Source organism: Eptesicus fuscus, chromosome 6, assembly GCF_027574615.1.
Source record: "Eptesicus fuscus isolate TK198812 chromosome 6, DD_ASM_mEF_20220401, whole genome shotgun sequence".
Taxonomy (NCBI): domain Eukaryota; kingdom Metazoa; phylum Chordata; class Mammalia; order Chiroptera; family Vespertilionidae; genus Eptesicus; species Eptesicus fuscus.
The window spans coordinates 29,343,219-29,353,525 of NC_072478.1; the positions used below are offsets into that span (position 1 = coordinate 29,343,219).

At 52.9% G+C, this 10,307-nt stretch overlaps 2 protein-coding genes and 1 pseudogene across 2 annotated transcripts; 1 reads left to right on the forward strand and 2 right to left on the reverse strand.

The window, feature by feature from the left end:
- Window positions 1-953: 953 nt before the first annotated feature.
- LOC129149576 (anaphase-promoting complex subunit 13-like) lies at window positions 954-3,888 on the reverse strand (annotated as a pseudogene).
- Window positions 3,887-4,910, forward strand: PEAK3 (PEAK family member 3). The gene is given in 5 exon segments (XM_054718365.1): window positions 3,887-3,908; window positions 4,489-4,539; window positions 4,542-4,586; window positions 4,691-4,741; window positions 4,744-4,910. Coding segments are annotated over 5 exon segments (336 nt in total).
- Window positions 4,911-6,308: 1,398 nt separating this feature from the next.
- OAZ1 (ornithine decarboxylase antizyme 1) lies at window positions 6,309-10,160 on the reverse strand. Its single transcript, XM_008150662.3, is given in 6 exon segments — window positions 6,309-6,881; window positions 7,163-7,248; window positions 7,627-7,799; window positions 8,247-8,333; window positions 8,335-8,392; window positions 9,919-10,160. Coding segments are annotated over 6 exon segments (684 nt in total). The 5' UTR covers window positions 10,065-10,160; the 3' UTR covers window positions 6,309-6,747.
- Between the last annotated feature and the right edge of the window lie 147 nt (window positions 10,161-10,307).

The following is a 10,307-nucleotide window of genomic DNA, read 5'->3' on the forward strand; positions in this document are numbered from 1 at the left end:
TTAAAGGCAACTGTTTAACCAAACGTGTTTAAGCACAAGCTAGTGAATGAAGAACTTTAAGTTCAAAGAGCCAAATATTCTGCATTTCTGAGAAATCTCAATCAGTTGGTCATTGCACTTGGCTTCCACAAACCAAGTGGGTGTACATTTACTAGTAAAAAAATATATTTTATATGTTTTAATTGGTTTCAGAGAGAGGAAGGAAGAGGGAGAGATAGAAACATCAATGATGAAAGAGACTCATTGATCGGCTGCCTCCTGCACGCCCCCACTGGGGATGGAGCCCAGGCAGCATGTGCCCTGACCGGGAATCAAACCGTGACCTCCTGGTTCATGGGATGATGCTCACCCTCTGAGCCACACCAGCCAGGCTAAGTGGGTATACGTTTTTGAGTATTGATCTATCACTAAAAGACTTGAATGAATAAGGAACTACTGGACATCGAAATTGGGTCTCAAAAGAACTGTTGGTCCAGGGGGAAGCTCGCTACAGATTGATTCATTTGCCTGTCAGCATAACTATTATTGCTCGTCTCACATTCAGTTCTTATTAGTATATATCTAGTGACATATGATCTCGCTCATCTAGGGGAAATGATGAACAACATAGACTGAGGAACAAGAACAGAACCAGAAGCAAGGAGGCATCGATCGGACTATCGGGCCTCAGAGGGAGGATAGGGGAGGGTAGGGGGAGGGTGGGGGGAGGGGGAGAGTTCAACCAAAGGACCTGTATGCATGCATATAAGCCTATCCAACGGTTAAGTTCAACAGGGGATTGGGGCATGCGTGGGGAGAGGGGTGGGATGGGAATGGGGGGATGAGGACAAATATGTGACACCTTAATCAATAAAGAAATTAAAAAAAAAAAAAAGACTTGAATGAGGAGACTGAAAGAAAACATTTTGTACCTACGTACATTTTTTAAAATCCATCCAGGAAGGAGCCAGGTGTCAGTTTTCTATGGGGAAAATGTCCTCACGGAGGTACTATAAGGCCAAGTTGGTCCACTTTATTTTTTGTTCTGTAACGGATTTCTGTGGTTCCACCGCTGTCCCATTCAGGTTCAGAAAGCTTATTCAGTAGTATTGCAACATCCTCTTAAGGTGGTTTATCTTCTTTTTAAAAAATATATACTTTTATTGATTTCAGAGAGGAAGGGAGAGGGAGAGAAACATCAATGATGAAAGAGAATCATTGATCAGCTTCCTCCTGCACACCCCCTACTGGGGATCAAGCCCATAACCTGGGCATGTGCCCTTAATGGGAATCGAACCCAGGACCCTTCATTCTGCTACCAAGGCTCTATCCACTGAGCAAAACTGGCTAGGACAGCAGTTTATCTTATTAACAAGCATTGTCAATCAAATCCAAGATCCTTCCATCTCTCTGTACCTCCTGCAGCTTTGATCTCGTCAATTCCGCACCCAACTCAGCAGTGTACCCACTACTGCCAGAACCCAGATGATTCAATTTTTTAATTCTCACTCGAGGATACATTTATTGATTTTAGAGAGAAAAAGGTAGAGTGAGAAAGAGAGAAAGAAACATTGATGTGAGAGAAAAACATCGATTGGTTGCCTCCTGTGCATGCCCTGACCAGGGATCAAATCCCCAACCTTTTGGTGCATGGGACAACATTCCAACCAACTGAGCCACCCAGCCAGGGCTGGGCTCAATTTTTTATTTTTAAATGTATTTTTCATTTATTTTATTTATTTTAAATATATTTTATTGATTTCTTACAGAGAGGAAGGGAGAGGAATAGAGAGTTAGAAACATCGATGAGAGACAAACATGATCAGCTGCCTCCTGCACAACTCCTACTGGGGATGTGCCCGCAACCGAGGTACATGCCCTTGACCGGAATCGAACCTGGGACCTTTCAGTCCACAGGCCGACGCTCTATCCACTGAGCCAAACTGGTTAGGGCTAAATGTATTTTTTACTGATTTCAGAGAGGAAGGGAGAGGGAGAACGAGGTAGAAACATCAGCGATGAGAGAGATAAGGCTGGCTGCTTCCTGCATCTATTGGCTGCCTCCTGCACGCCCCTACTGGGGATGGAGCCTGCATCCAAGGCATGTGCCCTTGACCTGAACTGAACCCGGGATCCTCAGTCCACAGGCGGACGCTCTATCCACTGAGCAAAACTGGCTAGGGCAGGCTCAATTTTTTTAAAGAAAAATCTAACTAGTGTGGCTAAGAGAGGGGGAAACACTTTTCTTTGTTGCACACAGAGTGGTGGGGATTTGCTGAAGGTCACATAGCAAGTCAGAACAGAGTCAGGCCCCAATAGAGCAGCACCTGCCCAAAGCACAATCCTGGTCTGAAGATCCTGGAATGGAGGGCGGGGGTGGAGGCCCACGCACTGGGCGTTTCTCAGATGGTCCCACAGAAGGGGAAGTTATTCTCCAGGACTGAGCTGGGCCTGTCCTTCCACGACCAGAGGCCTTGCAGCTGGAGGGCTTCTGTGCTCTGCGTGCTTGGCTCCCGACTCGGGTCCTGGGGGGCAGCTCTGCAGGGGGACAGGTTGGCCAGTCCTGTCATTGCTTGTTTGACTCTCATCCACATTGTGGGACCCCAGAGGGGCCTCTGAGGCTGCCCTGCTGGGAGTGGGGCTGGGGCTGGGAGCCCTGTCGATGGGCAGCTCAGGGTCTTCTTAGGCAGGGGTGGGGGCATGTGTTATTATGGGCCCATTTTGCAGACTGAAGTATGGAGAGAGTTTTTATTGACTGAGTTCTTCAGTGAATAGCTCGATTCTGACTCTACCTCAGAGGCCCCGGGGACTTTATTTTTTAAATGTATACCTCCTGAGTCCTCTACAACACCTGTAATTTTAGACACCCCCCCGCCCCCAAGGTGATTCTAATGTAATCCCCAGACCTGATATTCTCTTGATCTTTTAAAAAGAGCTTTGTTATCCAGTACTGCAGCCGCTGGCCATGCATAACCTGCACACATGCAATGCGGTTGGTCCCAGCTGAAATATGTTCTGAGTGTCAAATATATGCCTGATCTTGCCAAAACCGGTTTGGCTCAGTGGATAGAGCGTCGACCTGCAGACTGAAAGGTCCCAGGTTCGATTCCGGTCAAGGGCATGTACCTTGGTTGCGGGCACATCCCCGGTAGGGGGTGTGCAGGAGGCAGCTGGTCGATGTTTCTCTCTAATCGATGTTTCTAGCTCTCTATCCCTCTCCCTTCCTCTCTGTAAAAAATCAATATATATATATATATATATATATATATATATATATATCTGATCTTGAAGACTTAATGTCAAAAATGATCCTATATAATAAAAGGGCTAATATGCAAATTGACCAAATGGCGAAATGACTGGTTGCTATGACGCGCACTTACCACTAGGAGGCAGATGCTCAATGCAGGAGCTGCCCCAGTGCTCAGTGCGCTCCCATAGGGGGAGCACCGCTCAGCCAGAAGCCGGGCTCATGCCTCTCTTGCCTCTGCGGCAGCATTAAGGACCCCTCGGGGGATGTCTGCCTGCCAGCTTAGGCCCAGAGGGAGCTGGGTCTAAGGTGGCAGGCAGACATCCCCCTAGGGGTCATGGACTGAAAGAGGGCGCAGGCTGGGCTGAGGGATCCCTCAGCCCCCACCCTCCTGCCAGTGCATGAATGTCTCGTGCACCAGGCCTCTAGTAGTAATATAAAGCATATCAATATTTTTTATTGATGACCTCTTGAATGATAGATACCATTTTGGATACACTGGCTTAAATAAAATATATTATGAAAATTACTTTCACCTGTTATTTTTCACTTTTTTAAAATGTGGTCACTGGACAATTTTAAATATCATAGCCTGTGTGGTATTTCTACTGGTCAGCCCAGCTCTGACACCTTAGCTGTCACCTCACACTTTACCACATGGTAAGGGACCTGCACTTTGGTAGGCTGGAGAGTTTAACCCCTACCTGCCATCCGGTCTGATGTCGTTTTCCTTAAAATAATCCTGGTGACTAACATCCAAATTAACACTTAACCCCTGCTTCTGGAGGCAAGCAGGCTGCCTTCCACCCAAAGCCAGAGTGGAAGCAGCAGGCCTCAATGCCCCTGCACTTCAGCCTCTAGACTCGCAGTGGCTCTCAACCTTTCTAATGCTTTGACCCTTTAATACAGTTCCTCATGTTGTGGTGACCCCCAACCATAAAATTATTTTCGTTGCTACTTCTTAACTGTAATTTTGCTAGTTAATGAATCGTAATGTAAATATCTGTGTTTTCCGATTGTCTTAGGCTCTACAGCAGCGGTTCTCAACAGTAGCAAAATTACAGTTATGTAGTAGCAACGAAAATAATTTTATGGTTGGGGGTCAGCACATGAGGAACTGTATTAAAGGGTCGCGGCATTAGGAAGGTTGAGAACCACTGCCCTGGAGGCTCTGTGATCTGGTGCCTGAGGGTGCACTGCCTGAGAGGCGCCCTGGAGCAGTCCCGTGGGAGCGCAGAGGCCCACAGACTTAGCCTAAGCCTTGGCCCTGCTGGTGCTGCAGCTGAGCACCCTGGAGCACCTCGAGGCCTGGGCACATTCCTAGCAAAGCTGCAGCGGGAAAACCTGCTGCTGGGATGCCACGGGACTGCTGGGACTCCAGGGCCCTGGGCCTGATGCTCTGGGTGCCCAGGGACTGCAGCTGGGCTGTCTTTTCGGCCCTGTGCCCTTGACAACACCTAGTGACCCAGGCGCTGCTCTGGGGACCCTGGCCGGAGCTGTGTGGCCGTGGAACACTGCTGGGCCCTGGCTGCGGGTGTGCCATGCTCTGCTGGTCCTGCACCTAGTGGAGCAGGCCACTGGTGCAGAGGAGCTGAACCTGAAGGACTAGCTGAGCTGTGAATACCTGGCAGAGGCCATGAAGGCCTCGCTGGGCCGCACCCTGGCACTGCTGTGGGACTGACCCTCTGAGAGTGACATGCTTGTTCCAGGGCCTCTGCAAGAGGTAGGCACTCCTTCCAGGGCTGGGGCTGGTGGCAGTGCCTTCACAGAGGGTCGATGCCCCCTTCCAGAAGGCTAGTGCACCCCCACCTCTAATGCCTGCCCCCTTCCTTTGTTGGGAATTTAGATCCACGTATACCCCAAGAAGGCAGGTGCCCCTTTCAGGGCTGAGGGCTAATGGCCAGGGCCAGTGAGGCTTTCTGATGCCAGGGCCACCTGCCCCTCTTCCTAGTGTGGACACCCCTTGTCCATCAATGTGTGTGGAACTCCTCCCCCCACCTTCCAGCAGAAGCCAGAGTGTCCTTCCAGTGCTGGGGTCTGATAATCATGGTCTCCACAGCAGAGCATGGACACTCCTTCCAGTGCCAGCACAGGTTGATAAACTGGCCTGCAACTCATCAGGGGACATAAGGGAGTGAATGGGAACTCAGTTTATGCCTCTGAAAATGGACACAGGAGCCCTGAGGGGTCCCACTGCTCTTGCCTGGGCCTCCAGTCATGCCTCCTTACTCCTCCTCCCCTAACATGGTGATCCTGGAGGGAATGTTTCTAACCCCTAGGTATGACCAGCTCTGTACCTCCAAACCTTTGAAAGCTGGCTCCATCATCACTCAGGTAGCTGAATATCCCACCCCACCCAGGCTCCCAGCACTTTTCCTCCTCTGTCAAAGATGCCCCCCTTTGCAGCCTATTTCCCATGAATCTCCAGGCAATGCCCAGATGCAGCCAGCAGGTGGCGCTACGATACTGCCAATCTTGGGACTTGAACAACCTCCCACCCCCTCCTGCACCAACTACAGGACCAGTTTTCCCTAGCAGTGCTCCTATTCCAGTATGGCATTGCAAGGCCCACCCCGGGGGCAACTGGGGTGCACAGGGTCTGCACAGTTGCTCAAGGGGGGCCCACATCCACACACATCCATACTGCCCTGGTTAAGTCCCCTGCAGGCCCCCAGCTTCAGGCAGAGGTGAGGCCATTCAGGATAAGTGGAAGCCAGCCAGCCTCCAGCCAGCCTTGGTCACCCCAGGGAAGGGCACAGGACAGGGGACCTGAAGGTACAAGGTGTGGGTGAGGTAGGGCAGATTGTCATCCAGAGCTGCCTGGCTGAGGTGGCAAAATGGGGCCCCAGGATCCTGAAACCTGCCACGGAGCTAAACCACTAAGCACATCCCACAGAACCTGATTGTGGCCAGACAAGAGACTAAGCCATTGGCTTCCCACCCTGGGCCTGTTTCCCTGTCAAAGGGGTTCCTCAGCTCAGAATGCACCCATCACACACTTGCAAACAGCCCCAGGCCACACCAGGTAACTGAGGCCCCTCCCTCCAGACCAAATTAACACCATTGAGCCAGACAGGTCTTAGATGTAATCATTTTTATTCAGATTTTTTCAAAGCAATAGAAGGGTCGATTAATACCTATCTTTCCAAGTTAAGACCTAAAACTGTTTCCAAAACTTCAAATAAGAAAACTCCTGCTTGAAGTACAAGGATAATCTGTATCACCTTAAACCAGCAATAAAAAAGTAAAATATAAACTTTTATTTAGAATTAAAGCAAATACTTCAGTATCACAAACACAATATTAAACTTCAAGAAATATACCGCTAATTTGGAGTGAGCATTTATTTGCACAATTACAACATGCGGACAAAACCCAGAAGAGGGGAGCAGGCCTGGCATTTGCACCCCAGTGCAGCCGTTGGTCACACCACCAGCACAAAGCGAGACACACAAAGGGGCTACGATCTGCGATGATCTGTCAGTGGTGGCAAAGGTGAGGTGCAGGTGGTGCAGCTGCTACTCGTCCTCATCAGAAGACTCTCTCTCAAATGTGTAGGCCATGAAGCAAGCGTCGGGTCTCTTGGGGACAAGGGGGTGCCCCGGTCTCACAATCTCAAAGCCCATAAAGCTGAAGGTGCGGAGCAGAGCGGCTGTGGGGGAAAACTGCATCTGAGCCCGCTGGCCTCCAGCAACCTGGGCTCTGTGCCCGCCCACCTTCACAGATGGCCCCTAACAGAAGCCTCCAAGGGGCTGCAGCAATATCAGGGAGGGGGGAAGAGCAGACTGAGGATGCTCATTAGGGTCCCGTGAACAGCAGGACCAAGATTTGACAACAGGCCCTTAGGCCACAGGTCTCCACCTCAGGGCCAGGGGAGTGGGTGCCTTCTCCTTTTATCCCTGCAAGAGCAGCTGGTGATGGGTGGTCACCTACCTCTGTCATCACGGTTCTTGTGGAAGCAAATGAAGACATGGTCAGCATGCAGCTGCTCCTCTGCAAACTCGAGAAGAACTGCAAAGCTGAAGTGCAACTGTCAGGATCTGTCCAACCTCATGTGCCCCTCATAAGGGCCCAGCCTGCACCTCCCACTTCTCTTAAAGGGCTTGATTTATGGGGAGCACAACTTCCAGGTATAGACCTAGAGGCACTGGGACTGGGTCATTCTCTGTGTGGGAGGTTGAGCATCCCTGATCCCATCCCCTCAATGCCAGGATCAACCCTAAGGGGGCACCCCCCAGATGTGACAACCAGATGTCCATAAATATGGCCCAGTGTCCCCTGCGGAGGATCTCCCGAAAACTGCTAGACCACTACTCAAAAAAGGGATGGCCGGCCCAACTCTAGACTCTGGTTTCCCGCCTCCCCTAGGAGTGAGGACACGACAGGCTGGCCCTCACCTGTCTTTGCTCCCCTCTGGCAGAGCTCCGCCTGGGATCTCGATGTAGAGGCAGCTGCTGCTCAGAACTGCTCTCCAGTTAACGTGTTTGGCATCTGTGAGCCTGGTCTGGACATTGAGAATTCTCGTCTTGTTATTAGACGTTAGTTCCTCTGTTACATTCAGCCTATTATCCTGTGAAAGGAAAGAACCAGTTCAAACCTTAGACATCAACCCTCACAGACTGAGTGGTCAATCTTCCTCCTCAATGCCACAATTTGGAAAACCCAGAAAAGCACCAAATCAACCCGTCACCCAGCCCCCTGCAAAGAAGTCTTCTGCATGCAGGGCCTCCCAGACCTCTAGGGGAGGTGGCTCAAGGCAGGGTCAGGGTGGGAGCCCCAGGCTGAGGCGAAACAGTTCACCAAGGGCTACTTATGGCTCAGTAAGGGCCTGGGCTGCAACTTGCACCTATGTGTGTCCCTTGATCCTCAGATTCTGAGAATTCAATAAATTCCTAGCACACAGCAGGTGTGTAAGAAATCTCCACTGCTCAGAAGCAGGGGCCGCAGGTGTGGCGTGGCCAGCCCAGCCCACCCCACCTCCCCAAGGTCGGAGGAGCCCAGAGACCAAGATACTTACAGAGTAAAATAAATTAGCTGAAAGATTGTGATCCCTCTGACTATTCCCTCGCCCACCTGGGATCTTCAGGGGTGGGTGAGGGACATCAGGAGCACCACTGAGGCCCTGGACCCAGGTTACTACAGCAGTTAAGGGAGACCCTGGAACTGGAGGAAAACAGGCTGGTTAGCGGTGTGGCCTTTACTGACAGGACCCTGAGCTTCAGCCAGACCAAGCTGAAGGCCAAGGCATTCCAGAGTCCCAGCTAGAGTGGTGCCCACCCAGGATCGCCCTCCCCAATCCCATGCTTACACCAGTCAAGGGGTCAAAATCAACAGCCGCCAGTCAGGGAAGCTCAAAAGCTCCACCCGCACCCCTACCCTGATACCAGAGAAACAAGCGGTTACTTAATTGGGCCTTCTTGGGCCATACTTGGGTTTTCAACCCAAAATTCCACTCAGTGCTGTCTTTCGTCCTTGAGTTATCTCAAGACAACGACAAAGTCTTACTAACCCAATCCTACCTCCCCATCAAGTTTTACTTCCCACTTCTAACTCGGACCACTTCAGCTTCCCCCTTTTCTATTTTGCAGTCTGTAGCAAAAATCGGAAATGCTAGCGCATTCTCAAGAAGCCGGCAACATTTTGTTGGTCCACCACCGGGCAGGACGCGCTGAGGGGGAGAGGCCCGCGGAGGCGCCCCTCCCGCTGGACTCCGGATTGCGTCATCTCAGCAGAGCTGCCCTGCGCCCCGGGGAGATTTTCACAATCACGCAGTCGGGAGCGCCAGCAGCCATTTGCTGCGCAGTGTAAACAAGTCCCAAAGTCGCCTCCATTTTGCACGGCTCCCATCTGGGGCCCCTCAAACCCCTGCCCGTGTGCTTCTCGGCTCAGGATCCCCCCGCTGAGGGGCTAATGGAACCCTGGAGATGGTGGTGGGTGTCTAAGATCTTGCCAACTACAAGTAGAAGACTTAATATCGGACTTAATACTGGAAATGGGCACAACTACGTTCAACCAAAACATCTCTAACGAGAGGGGGCGGCAAGAAGGGCCAGGGTCGTATCCTATCCCCGCGGGGGGGCGGTTCGGCAGCCACCCGAAGAAAAGCCCCTGGCGCCGCCTACGTGGCGCAGCCACGCTCTGCCTGCCCTCGGGGGCCTGGCGCACCCGGACGGATACGCTTTGGGGCCAAAAAATGGGGGTCACTAGGGCGGCCACGATGGGGCACCTGGCGGGGGACCCCGCTTGTTTGAGCTTTTCCACCGTCGGAGCCTTCAAGATCCACTCCCCCTCCTCCCCCCCGGTCACCGCTAATGGGCCGCGCCCGCAAAGTGCAGATTCATGGGACTCGTGGGCCTGACTCGGCCTCGAACCAACCCTCCCCCCAAATCTTTCCCCCCAATCCCGCGACCCTCTCCCAAACCCGATTTCGTATTTCCGCTGTCTCCCAAACCCAACCAGGTGCCCCCGCGCCCCCCGATCGCCTGCTAGGCCGAGACTCCGGACTGGTCCCTCTGCCCGCCCCGCCCCCATCCAGACGAGAACCCGCCCCCCCTCCCCCCCGCGCGATTGTGGCCTCGACAAAGGGGCGGGTCTCGAGCTCCCGGGACTTCCGTGGCGCCCCGAGGCCGCCACCCTCGAGCTTGCGCGGCGACGCTTCTGGAAGCTTCGGGCAGGGGCGGGGCGCTCACCTCTCGCTGCTGCGGCCTCCGCGGCTGTGCAGACTGATGAGCGGCATGGTGCGACTGGGGTGAACGGTGGCGCTGGGTTTATTCCCTTCCTTCTCTCTGGCGAAACAGTGGCTGTTGAGGATCCGCTGCAGGGAGGATTTCACCATCCGGCCGCTGGGGTCCGAAACCAGGAAAACCTCCGCTGCGCCTCTCCGCGTCGCCGCCGCTGCTCGCCGTTCGCAAAATGGCGTCTCCGCCGCCGCCCGCTTTTATAGGCGCCGCGGAAAGGCCACGCCCCCTACGCCGTCGGGAACGCGGCCGCGCGAGGGGGCGGGGTCGCCGGGAAACAAGGCGCGCACGCCCCTCTCGGCGTCTGATTGGCGAACGGCGAGAGAGAGGGTGAGATCACG